Here is a 21,411-nt window from a genome sequence, read left to right on the forward strand (position 1 = left end):
CTTCCTCCCCCACTCCCCGTGGCGCGAGCGGCTGACTGAGCCTGGAGAGGAAACGGCATTCGGAGCCGCGCTCCCTCCCAGGCCGGCCCTGACGCGGGCCTCGTCAGCCGGTAACGGGGAGCAGTGGGGGTCAGGGAGGCGACCGCGAAAACGGTGAAGGTCAGAACCGGGAACCCTCCTCCGTGAAGGGTGAGGAAAGGGTCTGGGTCTGCCCCCACCCCGTCTCCGCAGAGCTGAGGCGGGGTCGACCCCTCCCAGGGGCGGGGTCGCGCTGGGCAACTGCAGCCTGGGGACTGACTGGGCGGGGCGCAGCGAGAGGGGAGAAAGGGTCAGCTGTGGGCTGAGGGCATCCCTGCGGCGGGAAGCGGGGAGTGGGCTGTGGAGCCGAAGCCGGGCGTTAAGAGTCCTGGAGCCTGGACTCCTGTGACGGGCAGGGAAGCCCCCGGGCCAGCGGGTCCTTTCCGCCTCTCCTTTGGACCCTGACTGGAGGCCGGCGGGCGGGGGGGAGGGAGGCAGAGCAGCGCGAGGGGGCGGGTCCCGGTGCTACTTGGCGCTGATTGGCTGAGCACGTGTGGAATCGGGTGATGGGAAACGCAGCGCGGCTCTCCGGTCCCCTCCAGCTCCGCGCCCTCCCCCCCGTGGCGAATGTGCTGCGCGGCGGCGGGTGCTTACGCTCGCGGGGTTTGGCTGTTGCAGGCAGGAGCTGGGAGGAGGCGGAGGCGGCAGCGGCAGCGGCAGGAGCAGCAGCGGCGGCAGCTGGGAGGAGGTGGTGACGGTGGCAACGGCAGCGTCGGGGACGATGGCGCGACTGGTGGCAGTGTGCAGGGACGGGGAGGAGGAGTTCCCCTTCGAGAGGAGGCAGATTCCCCTCTACATAGACGACACACTCACGGTGAGCGGGCCGGGCCGGGCTGGGCCCGCTGCTCCCCTGGCAGCTGTTTCCCCTCCTTCCCCTCCCCCAGGCCGAGCGCTGCGCACTGGAGAAAGAGTGTGTTGCAACTCCTAGGCGAGGCCTTCTCTCCGGCAGGCCCCGTAAACTCGCCTTTGCAGTGGGTCTCTTGGCACCCTTTGCCTGCCCCAAGCCCAGTGTTCCGAACGCATTTGGAGCCCCTCTTCCCAGGTTTTCCTTTCTTTTTGAACCTTCTCGCGTCACCCTTTCCTTTCAGGAGACGCTGCTTTTGGCAAAGCACGCTCCTTACAGAGGGTTTGAAGGATCTTAGGTGTTTAGGGCCTATCCCTTACAGAAACCACCTACCCTCAGGGAGACTTAATTATCTGGAAATGTCGCAGCTGCATTGCTACCTGTATTTTTTTAATTTTAATACCATAGCTCTCACTACATGAGCATAATTACCGAGGGCAGACTGACATGCTCTTACTCAGTGAAGATTCCACTAGAATGATTCGATGTCGTTGTAAGTAGTCTCATTGCCTGATACATGAAAACTCCTGAAATGATTGTGTTGCTAGGCCATGACTCTTCAAAATGGGTTTTCTTGGCATTACTTCTTTAGTTTACAGGTAGATTTAAAAATTTTTTTTTAAATCATAAGACTAATATAAAAAAGCTGATTGCTTATCTGGAGTATAAAGACTCGGTCCTGGGTAGGTGGTTTTTTTTTTTTTTTCTTTTTCCTGTTTTTCTTTTTTTAATAGGAGTTGTTGGTGGTATAGCTTTGCCCACCCTCTGCCCTCTATTTCTATACTATTTCCTTTAAAAGGAAATGCAGAAATTTGAATTGAATCTGAACAGGAAATGAGTGCAGTTGCTTGTCACTATTAAGAAATGAAATGAACCTTTTCTGAATAGCTCTTGAAATCTGCACTTTGATGATGCTGAAGCCTTGAATTAAACATTTGCCTATTTTGATAAGACTCCTTATTTTAGCACCTTTGACTTTTTTGCCATTCAAGGGCAATTGATCAGTTTTCTTCCTGGAAAAATATTTTTTTCTTTTGCACTTATCTACTGAAGGTTTTCACATTTTATATAAAATGCAAGTCATTGTAGAGATGCCAGTCTATGCCTTTCTTTTTGCCAATATCAATTAAGACTTGATAGATCTGCAGTACTTTTAAAAGATTGATTGAATGACTTAATTTGTTAGAACTTTTCAAGCAAAAGCATCTATAATTATCTAAGTCCTTTTTTTTCCTCCCTTCATGGAGAAAGCATGATTTGGCCTGACATAAAGTAAATAGAATTTGTGTTGATGCTTTAGAAATTACTTGTATGTCCTGGTTATGATGGTTTCTGCATTTTTTGCATTAGAAGTGTAATGGACTTTTATTTTATTCTTTTTTTTTAAATTTTTATTTTTTTGAGCTGGATGTCTCATTGTGTTGCCTAGGATGGTCTCAAACTCATAGGCTAAAGAAATCCTCCTGAGTAGCTGGGACTACAGGCACATTCACCCCTGCCAGCTCTGGACTTGTATTGTAAATAGTTAAAAAAGAAAAATAGCACTTTTGATCAAATTAAATGATGCCTTTCTCAGTGTGGAAACTCTTGACATCAGGAGTTTATTTGTTGATAATTTTTTTTTTCCTAATTGCCCTCTTCAACATAAACACTTCAGAGGCACAGTTTGAACCTTGTAGGTTTATTTCCCAGAATGGCTTTAAAAAAAAAAAATTTTTTTTAAATCCTATGGACTTAAATATAAGATACTCTTTTGGTATCTTGAGTATATAATGTTAAAACATGGGGAAAAATATTGTAAATTTTGAGTATTTATAAAATTCTAAGATACTGTTCTCTCCTTATGATCACTTTTAATGTGAGTGCAGCACATTAATACACCTGTCATCTAGCACTTTAAAGTAATCAATATATATGATGCATTTTCCATAATGATATGAATTTCAAAATTTTCTGTAGAAAAAAGATGTAACCTTGCATTGTGGTTTAGTATGGTGATTACTTCACATTTCACTGGATGGTTGAGTTTTGCTTTTATTGTTCTGTGGACTTGTGGCCAAGACAAATAAATTTAAGCTTTTTATCAAAATGATATTTTATTTTGGGCAATTATTTTTTGAAAAGGTTTTTATCCTTAGGGAATGAGTTAAATTTTATTTGTCTTGGACACTTCTACAGTCTTTGAGTGCTGTTGGTAAATGAATTTTAGGGAACATTTTTGTCAAGGACGTGGTATTTAGGAAAACAAGTTCCTTTCAGGACCATTCTACCAAATATCACATAAAGAGTGAATGCAGGGCAAAACACCTGTTGGTAGAGAACTGGGAAGAGGAAGTGAAGATGTCTGAGGTTTATGCTCTGCATTGGTCCATTGATAGTTTGAAGGCAGTGTGTGCCTGAATTTAATGTTTGGTTTGATCTTTGTTCCTAGGGTCTAGAGGTAATGCACTGAGGAAACATTGTGTTTATTTCAAGCACAGTAATCTTAGACTCTTGTTAACAGCTAGATGTTATTCTAGTTACAATGTTTACAGATTACAGGCAGTTACAAATTTTATCATTTTAGTAACCAGCATGCTGAAAATTCTAGCCTTAATAAACTGGTGATTTTAACTTGTATTTATAAAATGAAATTAAGAAACTTGTGTATGAAGAAGTCTCCTCTTTTATGTTATATCCACATTAAAAAGATTCCTGTGGTAGTTTAGTGGTTTTGAACACTTGAGTATAGTACTGATATAAATGTATTGGAGAAAAATCCCAAGTAAGTAAACTGGTGGAATGCTTAGGAAAGTGTTGACGTAGGTCGCCAAATGCTGTTCAGTGTTACTAGCTGATTGGAGATACCTTTGAAGAATTATAGTTTCTTAAGCAAATAGTTTTAAAAGAACTAATGTAGTCAAAAAGCACACTCCTTATAAAATCTTGAAAAATAACCACAAATTACCCTTAATCCTACTCCCCAGAGATTAGCAGCATTTGATATAATTTCACTTTTATGAAATATAGAAACAGAGTTATCTTTTGTAACATTCTGTAACTTTCTTTCATCAAATGTAATAATGAGAGCACTGTAGTTTTTCATTCTTTTTTTGTTTGTTTTGAGATGGAGGTCTTGCTGTGTTACCCAAGCTGATCTCAGACTCCTGGATTCAAGTGATACTTCTACCTCCCAAATACTGGGACTATAGGCTGAGCCATCACACTAGGCTTTTTGTTATTTTTAAACTTTTTTCTTGAGACAGATTCTCACTAAATTGCTTAGAGCCTCACTAAGTTGCTGAGGCTGCCAGGAACTTGTGATCCTTTTGCCTCAGCCTTCCAAGTTGCTGGGATTACAGGCGTTTGCCACATACCCAACTTTCTTTAACATTTTTAATGATTGTGTAATATTATGTTGTATGATATTCCATAATTTATTTAATCATCATTCCATTATGGAACATAGAAGAGGTTCTAGTTTTTGCTATGAATAACACTGTAAGGATAGAAATAATGAGTTAAATCTTTGCATTAAAGTCCCCCCACCCTCTTAGGCTTTTGGAATTGGAATTACTAGATTGGAGGATAAGAACACAAGTTTTGGGTGCATATTGTCCTGGTGCTATAATATTTCTGGAAAACAGTTTATCATTCCAATTCAAATCAGTCTAAATATGCTAAAAACCATGATAAGAATTTTTTAACTGTCTGAGACTTTAAAAGAAGGGTAGCATACGGAGAGTCATGGGGATAAGGTGTTTGGCAATTGTTAAAAGTTTAGTAGTTAATTTTTTTCAACACTTGATTTAATATTTAATTTTACCAGAGGTATTGGATATTACAAATTTTTGTGAATGCAGAAGTAACAGTGAAATCAAAGTTTTGATAAATACAAACTTAAATACTATTGGTTAGAGCTTGTGAGAATGAACTAAAAATGGATTTTTTTTTTTTTTTTTTTTTTATGGTCAGGAAAAACCAGGACAGATACTTAAGAGTGAAAAGTGGGTAATGGATTCAATAAACTTTACAAAGTGGTAATTGCAGCCCAATGACTTGTTCTATTTTTGGCTAGCTAGGATAGGCAACCTCATCATGAAGCTGAATATTAGTGATTTCTCTGTGAAACCACACCTGAAATACTTTACAAGACACTTTTCCTTTAGGTAACCAAGAATCTTAGATTGAGTCAAGGAAGTAGTTTTAAATAATGAAGAAAAATAGTGCTACTAGTCTCTTTGCCTTCCCTGTTTTCTTATTGTCATCTCTTAAGCCATTGAACAGCATATAGTGATTGACTACAAAATAGTAAGGTAAAAAGCCATTGTCCTAAACATTTGAAAGGCAAGGACAGATCAATTATTTAGGTCAGAGTCTCTAGCCAGTGTGGTATTATAGAGTAAGTTCAAGAACAAGAGAATATTTGGTATATCCAAGCCAATGAAACCCAAGTGAGACACATAGTATTAGATAAGATTTGGATATTCATACTAGTTAGGTGAAAATAAAGTGATCTGAAATGAGGTGGTTGTTGTTTTTTTAACTCTCTTACCTCTTAACAAAGGTAAGAGATATTATCCATATAATTGTAATTCTTTAAAGGTCAACTGATAAGTCTCAATATGTTAGATGTGTTCTTTGACCTATAATTTTTAAAATAGTAAAAAAAAGTTGATCAGACTAGAAATAGTTCATTTATACTAAATCTAAAGTTAGAATTTCACTTAAAACAGGTTGGAGAGACTTTTGTGAGGTGAGTGCTAGAGATCAAATACTCATGCATGGTAGGCAAACAAACATTCTACCAGTGAGCTATATATCTACAACCCGGCCAGAGAAGTTTCAGTTTGGTTAAAAAAGTAATATTCTTTGTTTCTTAAATTGATGGGACTTTCATGTTAAAATAGTGTAGGTAATTGTCTTAAATTTTTTGTTATAGTTGCAATTGGTTTGTGTTGAAATGGTATATATTTGGATTTAGTGAGTGAAAATGCAAAACAAGTGTTAGTTGCTTAAATGGTAGGTTTGGAGTGACTTGGTATGTTCTGTTGAGATATATGGTTCTGTGAATTTAATCTCTTGCCCTTTTTTTTCTTTTAAGAATGTCTTGCGGGCTGGGGATGTGGCTCAAGCGGTAGCGCGCTCGCCTAGCATGCGTGCGGCCCGGGTTCGATCCTCAGCACCACATACCAACAAAGATGTTGTGTCCGCCGAGAACTAAGAAAAAATAAATAAATGTTAAAAAAATTCTCTCTCTCTCTCTCTGTCCCCCTCTCTCTCACTCTCTCTTTACAAAAAAAAAAGAAAAAAAGAATGTCTTGCTTGGGCTGGGATTGTGGCTCAGCGGTGGAGCGCTTGCCTAGCACGGTTGAACCCGGGTTCGATCCTCAGCACCACATAAAAATAAAGGCATTGTGTTGTGTCCATCTACACCTAAAAATAAATTCTAAAAAAAAAAATCTTAAAAAAAATTAAAGTTGCAGAGGCTGGTCTCAAACTTATGATCTTTCTGTCTCAGCCTCTCAAGTAGTTGGACCATGCCTGGCTTATCCTACACCTTTTTATGACTTTATAGTTAGATTTCTTTTTTCTTTTCATGGTGCTGGAGATCAAACTAGGGGCTCATGCATGCCGGGCAGGTGCTTTGCCACTAGCCTGACAGTGCATTTCTAAGTACAGTATTTGTTTTGTTTTGTTTTGCTTTTCCTGTACTCGGGATGGAACCCAGGACCTTGCACGTGCTAGGCAAGCGATCTACTACTAAGCTATATCCCTAGTCCTTGGAGCAGGATTTCTAATACCACTATTTTTTTTTTTTTTTTTTTTTTTTTTTTTTTTTAAAGAGAGAGTGAGAGAGAGGGGGGTACAGAGAGAGAGAGAGAGAGAGAGAATTTTAACATTTATTTATTTTTTCTTAATTCTCGGCGGACACAACATCATTGTTGGTATGTGGTGCTGCTGGGGATCGAACCCGGGCCGCACGCATGCTAGGCGAGCGCGCTACCGCTTGAGCCACATCCCCAGCCCCTCTAATACCACTATTATTAATTTTTTAAAAAAATTGAGTAGGTTGTTACCTATAATAAATACATTGAACAATGTATTGTTAGATATTTTGACCATTTATTATTTTTTAAAAAATATTTATTTATTTATTAGTTAGCGGACACAACATCTTTGTTTGTATGTGGTGCTGGAGGATCGAACCCAGGCCGCACGCATGCCAGGCAAGCGCGCTACCGCTTGAGCCACATCCCCAGCCCCTCGACCATTTATTTATTCAGTCTTCCTCTCCTGAATATTTAGAGCTAGAGGATTACACTAGTGACTTCAATTTTATTTGATAGTGTTGGTTTTGGTAAAGCTAATATATGAAAGTGCTTGAACATACCTAGTGTGTATGAAGCTGTATTAAGTATTATTATTACTTTCATCCTTTGGAGGTATTAATGAAGATTGAGAAAGAAATCTAGAAACAACATATTGGGATTGATAAGCCTGAAAATTGGATATTTGGTTCTTCAGATAGTGAGATTTGGACAGTTCATCTATATGTATTGAAGAAGAAACTTCCAGAACAGTAAAATCTGTTGAGATGGATGCATGTCTCTGAGCATGGGATAACAATTACAGAATTGGAAACCTGGAACACTGATTTTCCCCTAATAATAAATAGTACATGTGCATTGAAGTGAATTTAGAACACATAAAGAAAAAAGTCATGTATTGGCCTACTATCTAATCACATATATTTATTTTCTTTCTCTGTAAGATAAAATATACACATATAAAAATGACTCATTATACATGCAGGTTTTGATCCTATGAATTATAATCTTTTGGATTGTTAAATTGATGTTTGTATTATTATCCATTCTTTCAGGTGTGGTGTGCACCTTTAATCCCAGCAACTCAGGAGGAAGACCCTGTTAAAACAAAGAATAAAATGGTCGCTTGCCTAGCACGTGCAAGGTCCTGGGTTCCATCCCCTGTACAGGAAAACCAAAACAAAACAAAACAAATACTGTACTTAGAAATGCACTGTCAGGCTAGTGCTCAATGGTGGAGTATCTGTTTAGCAAGTGCAAGCTTTGGGTTCAATTCTCAGGACTGGAGGGGTAAAAAAAGAATCCACTTATTTCAGTCTTCTTCATTCCTTAACAATTCAAGAAAAGATTTTGTATTTATTGCTTACATTTTCCTTTGTTGTTGATAAGGTCCTATTTATTGTTAGAACAGGTATATTTTAAGTCTTTTATTTCTAATGTGGAAGGAAGAGAATGGTCTCGTCCACTGAAGAAGCAGGTTTTCATGGTGTTGGATGGAGAAGGGAGAGAAGACCACATGCAGCCAAGTGGGATTTTTGTTTTTGTTGTTTTTATTTTTGGTTTTGCCTTAAACAGGTCTCTCTGTCCTGATTTCACTCTTTGGGTATGTAGCAGTTTGAGGCCCTTGTCATCTGGAAATAGTTTGTTCTAGCACAGTATGTTCGATATCTTTAAAGTTGTTTTAGTTAAGATATACATGTGTTATTTTATTTCATTGTTATGAAGGTAGAAGTTTTATCCAGATTGTGTCTCTGGATTTGGGATGCTTCTGTAACTGATGACATCTTAACAGTTAAATGACTCTTGGTAGTACATTAACTGTGGTTCTTCTTGAAATGTGTAGCATTACAGCACAGTGGAATTTACTAATTACTAATTCCCTTTATGTGACATACTGAAACATCCTTAAACTTTAAGCTTTATATCCTCCTTCCCCTGTTAGTGTTTTGATTTTTTTTCCCCCTGAGCACATCCCCAACACTTTTTATTTTTTATTTTGAGATAGATCTCACCAAGTTGCTTGAATCTTGCAGTTGTCCCGCCTCAGCCTCCCATATTGCTGGGATTACAGGCCTGCACTGCCATGCCTTGCCAAATTTTGATATCTGAGTAACTACTTCAGTGTACACTTTTAGTTCATGTTTAGAGCAGGCATTTACTATGCATCAGATACTGTTCTAAAATATGTAGGGTATTTTTTTAATATATATAATATTTTTAGTTGTAGATGGACACAATATGTTTATTTTATTTTTATGTACTGCTGAGGATTGAACCCAGGGCCTTATGCATGCGAGTCTGGTGCTCTACCAATGAGCCATAACCCTAGCTCCACAATACCCTTATTTATTTATTTTTAAATATATATTTTTTAGTTGTAATTGGATGTAATTCCTTTATCTTATTTATTTTTATGTGCTGCTAAGGATCAAACCCAGCACCTTATACTACTATGCGAAGCATTCTATCCCTGAGCCACAACCCCAGCCCCTATTTACTTTTTTTATGTGGCGCTGAGAATCAAACACAGGGCCTCACATATGCTAGGCAAGTGCTGTACCCACTGAGGTACAACCCCAGCCCTATACAAGATATTTTGTGGACAGGAGGCGGGCAGTTTTTCACTACTGGAAACTGAACCCAGAGCCTCTCATATGTGAGGCAAGCACTATACCACCGAGGTATATCTGAATCCTGATATATATATTTTTAAAGTATTTAAAAAGATTTATTTCATAATCATGAGGAGTTAACTAAAAACATCAGGTAATTTGTTTTAAGTACTGTTGTTGGCTACTGTAAAAACAACAATTTTTTGCAATACTGGGGATTGAACCCAGGGATGCTCTTCCACTGAGCTACACCTTAAGTCCATTTTATTATTTAAAATATTTTTAGTTGTAGATGGACACAATATGCCTTTGTTTTATTTATTTATTTTTATTTGGTGCTGGGCATTGAATCACATGCGAGACAAGTACTGTACAATTGAACTACAACCCCAGCCCCCGCCCCCATTTTATTTTTTAATTTTGAGACAGGTCTTGGCTAAGTTTCTAAGGCTGACCTTGAACTGAGTTGTTGGGTTTTACTGGTATGAACTATCTTATATGGCTATAAACACTTTAAAATATAACTTAACCTCACAACTATTCTGTGAGAGATAAATATTGGAAATTATAACTTAATTTTCTTTTGCAGATGAGGAAATTAAGAATCAGGTTAACTCATGAGTTATAAAATAAATGTTAAGTGACATAGCTTGAATTTGAACTCATGTCTGTCTGACTTCATTGTCCATGCTTTTAATGGTATATACCATTCTGGGTTTAGAAGTTTGTATACTGCCTGGTGCTGTGGTACACGCCTGTAATCCCAGCAACTCTGTCTCAAAATAAAAAGTACTAGGCAAATAGTTCGGTGGTTAAAAGTCCCTGGATTCAATCTCTGGAACTGAGGGGTCGGGGAGGAGATTTATTTACTTATTTATTTTTGTGCATGGAATTGAACCATGGAGTGCTCTACTTTTTTAAATTTTGTTTTGAGAGAGGGTCTTGCTAAGTTGCTGAGGCCGACCTTGAATTTGTGATCCTCCTGCCTTATTCTCCCAGTTGCTAGAATTACAGGCATGTGCCACCAAGCTGGTAGTATATTTAGATTTTTTAAAAAACCTTTTTGTGTGGGATGGGATTTTGAGGTCTTATTTCTGTCTAGGAGTTTATAAAATAGGCTGTATAATGTGTTTGAAGAGAATAAAATATTTGATTCCTATTCTTTTTGCATTTTAAGATGGTGATGGAGTTTCCTGACAATGTGTTAAATCTCGATGGGCATCAGAATAATGGTGCACAACTAAAGCAGTTCATTCAGGTAATAATTTTTAAAATCGATGTTTTCAGTAGTATGTGTATTTAAAGAATCATTTAGAATTTAGCTGTAATAAATAAAATTAAACTAAGTTTAAGTTTTGTTTTACCTATAGTTAAACTGAAATGTTTTAGTTTTTACTATTGCTGTGGTGAATATGTTTACATAACTGATATATGGGCCTGTCATGTGAAAGAGACACTGTGGTGCTAACATTTTACATGTCCGTAAGGTTCTGCTTCACCTGGCCTTCTTTCCTGTTTTTTTTTTTTTTTTTTAACTCAGGGGCACTAGACCACTGAGCCACATCCCCAACCCTATTTAGAGATAAGGTCTCACTTAGTTGCTTAGTGCTTCCCTCTTGCTGAGGCTGGGGCTGGTGATCCTCCTGCCTCAGCCTCCCTAGCTGCTGGGATTACAGGTGTGTGGCACTGTGCCCAGCTTTTCCTGGTTTTTAAAGATAGGGTACACAGCTTTTCATCAAGAACTTGTTGGGGAATGGGGATATAGGTCAGTGTTGGAGAGCTTGACTAGGATGTATGAAGGCCTGGGTTCAATCTCCAGCACTGTACACATACAAAAAAAGAATTTGTAGGGTTTCTTCTGTATGATTATTTTGTTCAAGTTTAAAAAATAAACCTATTATAATGAGCTTTCTGATTTTTATTTAATTCTTAGGAAATATGATATTTTATAAATGCATTTAAATATATAACATATAATTAAGATAATGGAAGATTACTTGTTAGTTTACTTCAGAACTCGATTTCTACCTTTAGAGAAAATTTTAAATGAAAAGTTAAAGGTAAATGTGAGAAAGTGCTTCTTGTTAATTGTCTTACCCCTCCATCTATTTTTGGTAAATCTGAAAGTGTTATTGTACAGTAGCTCTTCACTCCATTTGGTAGAAGTTATTTACTAGCGTTTTGCCCATTTCTGAACAGCTGTGTTTTTTAATCGTTTTTCTACCTTGTCATAATCATCAGATAATATTCATGTGCACCAGCATATTACTGCAGGCTCCCTCATAAGTAAGATGGTCCTTGTTCTCTCCCACTAATTCATAACACATGTATCTATACCTCCAGGTTGTGAATTTCTGCTCTTCATGATCACCATGCTAATTTGACTCCTATAGCTAAACATAGTGTGTTGTTTAAAGTTGAAGAGAAGATATGGTAAAGCTGCATTGTCACCTTCTTCTTATTATTATTTTTAATATTCACTGAACAAGTCCTCAATTTCCAGGTGCAGCAGATGCAGGGCTTCTTTTTGCTATGTCAGGGTGCATACTCCTTAACCTTGGCATGCTTGCTCAATGGTATTTTAGAAGTTTGTATACTACCATTTTTATACTGTAGATTGAGTTCAGTTCTTTTCACTCTGGATTCTAGAGCAGAGTGGTTTGTGGAGCAAATTCTGTACAGCACAGACAAGGCTGATCACTCTGCCTTTCTAACTCAGTTGTAGATAAAAGTGGTAAGCCCATGGCAGGTTGTACTTACTGTACAAGAATAGGAACCCCAGTAGTGGTGAAAGAGTACATTTTATGTCTTAAGGATTTTTCACTTTACTTTTTTTCTTTTTCTTAGCGACACAGTATGCTTAAGCAACAAGATCTAAGTATTGCCATGGTTGTAACATCACGTGAAGTCTTGAGTGCACTTTCTCAGCTTGTCCCATGTGTTGGTTGTCGTCGCAGTGTGGAGCGCCTCTTTTCCCAGCTTGTAGAGTCTGGAAATCCTGCCCTTGAACCCCTGACAGTAGGACCCAAGGGAGTCCTATCTGTAACTCGAAGCTGCATGACTGATGCAAAGAAGCTTTATACATTATTTTATGTACATGGGTAAGAATAATAAATTAAGAGAAATGATTTTGTTAACTTCTAAACAATTTGTTAACAGTAATGGTAGCTTTTTTCCTAAATTTGGTTGGGGCAGTAATTAAAAGAGAGATACAATAAACATATAATTTGCAATTTATAAGTTACATAGTAGAGCCAGTAGAGAGGGATAGAGAATGAGTATGTAGAATTATTAAGAAAGGTGGTAAGGGAAGGTCCTTCTGCTAAAATGCATTGAGTATGGACTTGAATGAAGGGAGTGAGAGAACCATATAGATATCTAGGGGAAGGAAGTGAAGGAACAGCAAATAAAAAGGTTTAGAGGTTGGAGTTTTCTTGTCATGTCTGAGGAACAGCAAAGAAGCCACTGTGGCAGCAACCAGACGAATGAAAGGAACAGTAAAATAAAAGATGAGATCAGAAGAATAATAAAAGGTCCTATCATGTAGTACCTTGTAGATCCTAAGGTCTTTTTACTTTTAGTGAGGTGGAAAGCCTTGGAAGGTTTTGAACAGATGAACAACGTAGTCTGACTTAAAGTTTGGCCTGCTGTGACCTCCTTATTGAGAATACAGTGTATATGTCAGGGTATGGTACAAAGGTAGGAGTAGAAGTAGAGAAATGGTGGCTATTTAATAATTCATGAGAAAGATGATGGGTGACTTGAGCTACAGTAGTAATAATGGAGATTGTGAGAAATGATAGGATCCTGGCAGTATTTTGAGGAAATAGTCAGCAGGATTTAAGATAGATTAATTGGAAGAGAGCTTTGGGCATGTAAGGATTGACTGATTGTGTCCCTTACTGAGATGGGCAAGTCTGCAAGGAACAGTTTGATGAGAGCTCACTTTTGGATTTGTTAAGTGTGAAATACAATTGGATATCCACATACAGAGAGATGGTATAGAGCTATAATAGTGGGTCATTTAGTGAGAAAAGAGGTCTGAAGGCCAAACCCTAAGGCTTTCCTGTTTGAAGATGGTGGTAGGTACTTCTTCTCCAAAGAAGCTTTGGAGAGTTTTTGAACAGATGAACAACATAATCTGATTTTATGTTTGAAAAGGATCACTGGCTGCTAAGTGAAACCTAGAATGTAAAAGGCAAAAGGTGGTAGACCATTTAGGAGGCCAGCTATTTGCAGTTGATAAACTAGAGTTGGGTGGGTTAGACAAGGATAGTGGGAGTATTAGAATTCTAGATAGGTTTAAAAGTTAGTTGACAAGTTGGAGGTAGGGTGTACACAATAGCGTTACCTGGCATTCTGTAAATTACATTAAAGATACATTCTGTATTTGCATAAAATTTTTGTTGATGGATCCTCATTTAGGTTATGTATTTAGACAACATTTGGACAGAGGAAGATAGCTGAGAGTCATGTTGTAGCAGTAATAAAATATTGGAGTGCCAAGCACATTGCTAGATAAGTGAAACAGGTATAGTCTGGGGGAAGCATTGAATAGAGCAGGTTTATTTCAACATTTTGACTGGCTGGGAATGGAAAGGGGAAAATGAGTGTATAGACTCTTTTTGGACTAGCATATGTTTGATGAGGAATTTTCAGAGTAAGTGAAAGTGTTTCTCACATTGCCCTTATTATGAAACGGCAGTAAGTAGAGATTTCTAAAATTTAAAAGAAAAATGACTATTAACCTTTAAACATTTATTTTTCATTAGGTCCAAACTAAATGACATGATAGATGCTATTCCAAAAAGTAAGAAGAACAAGAGATGTCAGTTGCACTCCTTAGATACGCACAAACCAAAACCTTTGGGGTAAGTGGAATTGAATACCAAAGTGCTTCATCATTGTTAATATTATAAATGTAGATTATATTTAGTAGAAAGAGTAAATACTTTGCTAGTTTCAATTCATTAATTGGTTACACTCTAATATTTGTCAAAATAAGTATGCCCTCTGGTTCTGTAGGTCTTTCTGCATTGAAACCATATAGTGTCTCTATAGTTTTGATTTTTAAAATTTTTTCCTTACATTAAATATGTTTTAGGAGAACGAGATTGAGATTTTATATCTCCCTAATAAATGGGTCAAGAATTAAAAAATGTGCCTTGTTATGGCACATATGACAGTTATGGCAGTATATATCTATGTAACTGATGTGCACTTTTTTTCATGGTGTTGGATGCTACCTCATCCAATGGTGCTTTCACCCCTATCTCCAGGCACATTAGCACAGTTGTCTCTCACTAAATTCTTTGGGGTGGGATTGTTAAGAAGAAGACACAGAATTTGAAGGGAGTTTCTAAGAAGTAACTTTTTGTTTTGGAGAGAATGGGATGATATAAAATTCTAATTCTGAGTTAGTTTTTGAAGTTAAGTTTTTAATATCTCAGTATCATTGGTACTACTGTATAGACATTTTCCTCCCTAATATAAAGACCTAGATGGTCAGGTGATGGTAATGTTAATAATATATTACGATTTTTTTTTAATTGGTGCATTATAATAGTGGGATTTGTAATGCCACATTTGTACATGCATATGACATAATTTGATTAATTTTACTCCTCAGTAACTTTTCTCCCCTCCTCCCTCTTCCTGATCTGTATTAGGTTTTTTCTTTTTTTTCTCTCTCTCTATACTTGGAAATGAAAAGTTTTTAAAATGTTATCATGAAATCCATCATAAATTCAGAAGAGAAGACTATACAAGTAGTACCATATATTTTTTTTCTTTTTTGAAACATAGGCTCTCTGTGTAGTGTAGGTTGTTCTTACACTCATGTTCAAGTGGTCCTCCCACCTCAGTTTCCCCAGTATAATTAGAGACTGTACAAAGACTCCACAACCCTTGTACCTTCACCCAGATTTAATAGATACCAAACTCTACATTTGTTTCATTTATATACCTTTTCCTTTGCTGATGTATTTTAAAGGAAGTTCAAGGCATCATGGTACTCGGCTCTTACGTACTTCTTTGTGCATTTCCAAATACATGGACATTTTCTTTTATAATCTCAATGCCATTATAATACCCATAGAATTAACATTATGCAGTCAGTACTCAAGAGTTCCCTTAGTATTGTTAAGTGTCTTTTTGCTTTGGTTTGTTTGAATCAGTATCCATATAAGGACTCACATTGCATGCTATCTAAACATGGGAATATGCTAAAAGCAGCAAAGCTTTATATAGCCTAAAATAGTTCCTAAGGATACTTGTTCTTTTACATATTTATCAATATCTTTATAGAGAATTTCTGATTTTCTAAATGCAGAATTTTGTTTTCTCATGTAGAGAGTGATCTTTTGACTGAAGGAACAGAGTAGTATAGGATAGTAAAAAGCCTACCTTCTGCTTCTTTTTTTTTTTAAATGCATATTATATTGGTTTTTGAACCTTAGGCTTCACACATGCTAGGCAAGTGCTGTACTGTTGAGCTACACTTTAGCCCCTTTATGCATATTCTTCATTGAGGAACTAAAAAGCAACAGGTACCCCACATGTTATACATCTGTACTCATTGCTGCCTTCCTTTAAAGACCAGTCTTTCCAGTTTTGCTTTGGATTTCATCTACTCTTTTGTTCTCCAGTGATTTTGCTTTGTCAGTTAATTTTTTATTTAATTGACATATAGCTGTTTTCCTATATTTTAGCTTATAAACAAAAACCTCTACAGAATTCATATCCCCCTCTAGCTATATCCTCAATATATGGGAAGTCAGATGTTTTTGAAAGTTGTTTGCTAAGTATGGAATCAGTTGAATAGAATTAATTGATCTTAAGCAAAATCTTTCCACTCAGATAGTTTTTTAGTTATTCTAACATATGCTATGTGGATAGCAGGCCATTGAGTGAGTATAGTCTCTTTAGTCAAGTCACCCTCTCTACTTTGGTTGGTCACCATCATTTTATATATTTTCATTGTTATACCTCCCTGATTTTTTTAATGCTTTCTCCAGGGAAAGTATAATATGACTCATTAGGTTTTAGCCTAATAAATGGCAACAATCTATGTCATCTTTTCTGAGAGTGTTCTCATATCCATGCAAGTAACCAGGTTATTGTCTATCTGGGAGTAAGTTTGAGATCTTAAAGAAAGGTTTAGTCCAGAGTTCTTGTATGTCTGTAGCTGAGGATTATCTTAGAAAATGATATGTAAAATCACCTGGAGAAAGAGTAGGTTAAGAGAAAAGAATATCAAGGAATTTGGTTTAATGGTAGAAAAGAAGAAGCTAGTAAAGAAACTAGAGAAAGAGTGGCCAGAGTCAGGTGGGTTGGTACATATCTATGTACATCCTGGCCACTTGGGAGGCTGAGGCACGAGGGGAGACAGAGGCAGGAGGATGTCAAGTTCAAGGCCAGTCTCAGAAATTTAGCAAGGCCCTGTCTCAAAATTAAATAAATAAATTAATTTAAAAGTGAAGGTATTGAGGATGTAACTAAATGGTAGAGCATTCCAAGGTGATCTGGTCAGCTGTGCTGAAATGATTCATTGAGGGCCCCAAAGTAGACACTGGATTTAAGAACTGATGAGAAGAGCAATAGTTGAGTGAAAGCAGAGTCTATATTGGTGTAGGTGGAAAAGTGAATACACTGTGAGCTTGTGATGGATTAAACTGTGAATGGAAAAGATAAGAATAGAATAAAGTAGAAAGAAAACTACTTTTTCTAAAAGTTTTATTTTATTTATTTATTTTTTTTACAGGAGATTGAATCCAGGGTTGCTTAACCAATAAGCCATATCCTCACCCTTTTTATTTTGAGATAGGGTCTCACTAAGTTGCTTAGGGCCTCACCAACTTGATGAGGCTGGCTTTGAACTCATGATTCTCCTGCCCTCAGTCTTTTGAGTTGCTGGGATTCCTGGCATGTGCCATTATGCCTGGCTTGAAAGTTTGATCTTGAAGAAATGAATTCATAGGACACAATAGAGAGATTATGGCTAATTTCCTGATTTGAGCTGTGGGTCATGAAAACATAATTAGAAAAAGAGGAAATATGAGGGCTGTGAGTAGAAGGATTTAACATAGAAAGTAGAGGAGGAGTTGAGGTTTTTGTTGAATCTTGGCCTGAGCCCTTGTGAGGGAGTAGGGAGCTGAATTATTTGTGTGAACTTAGTTGGGCTGGGGGTTGAAAAATACCTATTTAGCTATATAAAGTGGTTTAAGTAAATACATATTCAGAGATTTTTCTATCATAAGTATCTAGGCAATGAATTTCTAGAGCATTCCAAGGTGGTCTGATCAGATGTGCTGAATGTGCTTCTGATTTAGGCTGGGGGTTGAGGAAATAGGACTGTAACAAGTCCTGCAGAAGAGTTGCTAGTTGTTCAAGAAAAATCGACTCTCCTTGAGTGGAATAAAAGACGCCCATTTCTCTTGGAATGCACACATGTGACAAAGCAAAGTTCATAACCAAATACTACATTGAAACCAGTGGGGGAGTTTTAAGTCGATTTTAAAATAATTATCATATAGTACTAATTTAGACTGTGTAAAGTATTCATCTTAGTATACCATCTTTATTTTAGTAAGTGTAAAGCTTATTTACTATAATAAAATTAACCTATGAGTTTCCCTCTAATTGTAAATATGAAAGTAGATATAAGTTTTGTTGCCATGGACTAGCTTTTTTAAAAAAATTCAATCACATTAAGTAGATTAAAACTTATTAGAATTTTCAATTTGTGGAAGGTTGATCCATGTTTATAAGTAAAAATATAATTTTTTCAGCCCTTTCATCTTTAGAACATACCAAGTATATTTGCTCATAAAATGCTTAAGTTTATAAACCAATTGCTATCTTGATGACTGTAAATATTGTTGTTAACTTAATATTAGGTAAACTATAATCAAGCTCAAGTTTTTATATAAAGATGTGAGCACATATTTAAATAACATTTTAATATGATTAAGTATGTAATCATTATACAAATTTGTAAATGTACCCTACTAATACTTAAATATATTAATGAGTTCATGCTTTTAAGACTGTAGAAATTATTCCTTCAGATTATCTCAGTGTCACTAAGCTTTGTACTATACTGTACTACAGTGAAGGGAGCAGTAGCAGTGTCAGTTCAGAGAAGTTAAGTACAGATAAGAGAAGTAGTGAAGACCACAGGAAGGACAGCAAGTGTAGGATCATTTTCCATTATGGACCTTTCCAGGGAACAGCCAGGTAAAATCAAGCAATCCTTTATTCTGCCTTTTTTTAACGTTTTATCCTTATGTGTTCCTCCTTTTCACTAATATGTTTGTTCTTTCTGCAGAGGTTGTTGGATGGATGTATGGGAACTAATGTCCCAAGAATGCAGGGATGAAGTAGTTTTAATTGACTCTAGTTGTCTTTTAGAAACACTAGAAACATATCTGCGAAAACACAGGTAAGTCTAAAGATCCTCGTGATATAGTGTGGAAGGTGCCTTAGCTGTCAGTCATCAAGAGTGGCCTGTCACTGCCCTCCTTTGTATGATAGCACTCCAGCCTTCCCTTTAATACCTGGCAGTAGGCGGAGCTTATTGTTAGGGTAGGCAGTTCTTTTATGAGATGACTTTAGAGTTAGCCTTGTTTGACCCAGTGTCTCCTTTTTTATACTTTTTATCTATTTGTTCTGGACCAGCCTTTCAAGAAACACAGATTGACTGAATCAAAGTATACTTAATCACTTGTTTTTATGATAAAATCATTTTATGATGGCATTTTCAAAATTAAAGTTAAGTTAGTACTTTTTACTTTGTAATATTTTGAAGTATTTCTTCTATAATTGTTTGCCAAGACCTTTAAGTAGAGTTGGAATTCATGTGCTTCATGTACTATAAAAGTAACTTCAGATTTTTCTTTTTAGAATACTACTTTTACAAAGGAATTTTCTAAGTGTCATTAACATTTGGAAATTCGTAGGGAGGGAGAGTGCAGTAGGAAAGGAAACTGGTAAGGGAGCCATCTAGAGGTGGCATTCTTGGGGGGAGTTCTACTGTATGAATTTGTCACATGTTGGGTTTGTGGTTATGTGTTCTTTGACTTTGGGACAGATACACACAATTACTTTGGGGCTACTTCTAAAAAACATAGGTAAATGCTTTTTACAACTGGTGTTATCAAGATTGGTGTTTGATATGGCAATGAGCTAATGACTTAACCTACATACTAAAGTTCATTTCTTTTTTCAGTTACAAACTTCCTTGTAAGGAAGTTTGGTTATTATTCCAAAGAGTAAAGCATATGTCAATTATTTGGAGCTGGGGGAAACTATATAGAGACATAAAACATACATCCTTCCTCTTTATATATGATTTGGTTTACCCAAAAGATAGCTTTTTGGTGGGTTGTGATAAAGTTACTATTCAGAACTAATGTTTTAGAGTTTCCTGTATTTTGGGGCAGTGTTTTATATTCATAAGAAAGTAGAGTCTATTTTATAAATATCTTCAGGGTGGAGAGAAAGTATGGTAAGAGAGTAAGGGAGATTGATTTGATTCTGAGTTCTATCCATTTTAACTTTCTACAAGTTATTTTTCTTTGCCTGTTTTTTGTCTTCCTTAAGATAAAAATGATGGTATTAATCTTGTAGGATTTATTGTAGGATTAAGTTGAATTTGTCAGCATAGATGATACATAGTAAGGTTTACTTGGAATGGTATCTGACAATGTAGGAAGAATTATCAGTGAACGCTTGCATGCTGGATTTGCAGATCTTTATTATTCCTATTTCTAGTTCTTGTTTCAGGTACAGTTTGAGTTTTTGAGGTATAATCAGATATAATCATTACCATCATCATTTAGGCATTTCAGAATGTCTAATATACTTTGTTGGCAGTATGTACTTTTTTTTTTAGAGCTTTATAATAAAGATTTAACAACACCATTTAGCTAGTTAAGTATTATGATAGTACATCATTAGAAATGAGGTGTTAGGAAACTGAACCCTCTGCTTTAAAAGTTTTAAAATTCATGGGCAATATTTCTTTTGCATAAGGGAAAAATCACTTTCATTTCTGCTTCCATAATTTTTTTCTTTCTTTTTTTTTTTGTGTGTGTGTGTGTGTGTGTGTGTAAGGGATTAAACCCAGGGCCTCATGCATGCTAAGCACTCACTCTACCACTGAACTATGCCCCAAGTCCCATATAAACCCAGGGCCTTTTGCATGTTGGACAAGCACTTGCTGCATACTTAATTATGGTTGTATAATCAAACATATTAAACTACTCTGAGGATTTAAGGCAATAAGATAGGGAAGAAATATTTCAAGTTTTATTCTATTTGTTTACTTGACTAAAGTTACCATTTCTAAACCGAAAAATGTAGAAGTATTATTTTTTCTGTGTTCATTTTTCCTCACCAAAAGGAAAAAATTTCCTTTTCTTTCTTTATAAAAGAACAAAAAGCATAAATTTACCCTCCTAACAATTTTTTTTGTTGTTGTTGTGTTTTGTTGTTGGTACCTGGGATTGAACCCAGGGATGCTTAACCACTGAGCCATATCTCCAGCCCTTTTTTTAAAACTTTGAGATAGGATCTTGCCAAGTTGTTGAGGCTGGTTTTAAACTTGCAGTCCTCCTACATCAGTGTCCCATGGCACTGGGTGGGGTTATAGGTATGTACCACCATGCCTGGCTTCTCCTAACAATTTTTAAACATATGTTACAACATTGTTAACCATAGTTATATAAAAGATCTTCAGAATTTTTTCATCTTACATAACTAAAATTATACCCATTGAACACACTCCCTGATTCTCCTTCCCCCATCCCTTGGCAACTTCCATTCTACTTTCTGTTTTTGTGATGATCTGAAATAATTTCACAAGTGAAATGAGTATTTTGAATTTTTGTGATTGGCCTATTTTGTTAGACTTAATGCCCTCAAGATTCATACATGTTATAGCGTAGGACAGAATTTCTCTTTTAAATTTTTTTTAATTTTATTTTTTGGTACTTAGGGGTGCTTAATCACTGAGTCATTCGTTCAATTCTTTTTATATTTTGAGACAGGATTTCACAAAGTTGTT

At 36.8% G+C, this 21,411-nt stretch overlaps 1 protein-coding gene across 10 annotated transcripts in view; it reads left to right on the forward strand.

Moving 5' to 3' along the window:
* Position 1: 1 nt before the first annotated feature.
* Positions 2 to 21,411, forward strand: part of Ggnbp2 (gametogenetin binding protein 2) — a 35,689-nt gene continuing 14,279 nt past the window's right edge. For 4 of the 10 annotated variants that reach the window (XM_040269100.2, XM_078042377.1, XM_078042376.1 and 1 more), the window contains exons 1-7: positions 2 to 189; positions 697 to 892; positions 10,522 to 10,602; positions 12,192 to 12,445; positions 14,117 to 14,215; positions 18,456 to 18,581; positions 18,673 to 18,786. In XM_040269100.2, the coding sequence (XP_040125034.1) occupies positions 800 to 892; positions 10,522 to 10,602; positions 12,192 to 12,445; positions 14,117 to 14,215; positions 18,456 to 18,581; positions 18,673 to 18,786 (767 nt within the window). In that variant the 5' untranslated portion in view covers positions 2 to 189; positions 697 to 799. Of the gene's footprint in view, positions 190 to 586; positions 893 to 10,521; positions 10,603 to 12,191; positions 12,446 to 14,116; positions 14,216 to 18,455; positions 18,582 to 18,672; positions 18,787 to 21,411 lie in introns of those variants that run through there. The other 6 variants (XM_013357102.4, XM_005321530.4, XM_078042380.1 and 3 more) reach the window with 4 other exon arrangements.

The sequence above is a fragment of the Ictidomys tridecemlineatus genome, chromosome 3 (genome assembly GCF_052094955.1).
Source record: "Ictidomys tridecemlineatus isolate mIctTri1 chromosome 3, mIctTri1.hap1, whole genome shotgun sequence".
Lineage (NCBI taxonomy): Eukaryota > Metazoa > Chordata > Mammalia > Rodentia > Sciuridae > Ictidomys > Ictidomys tridecemlineatus.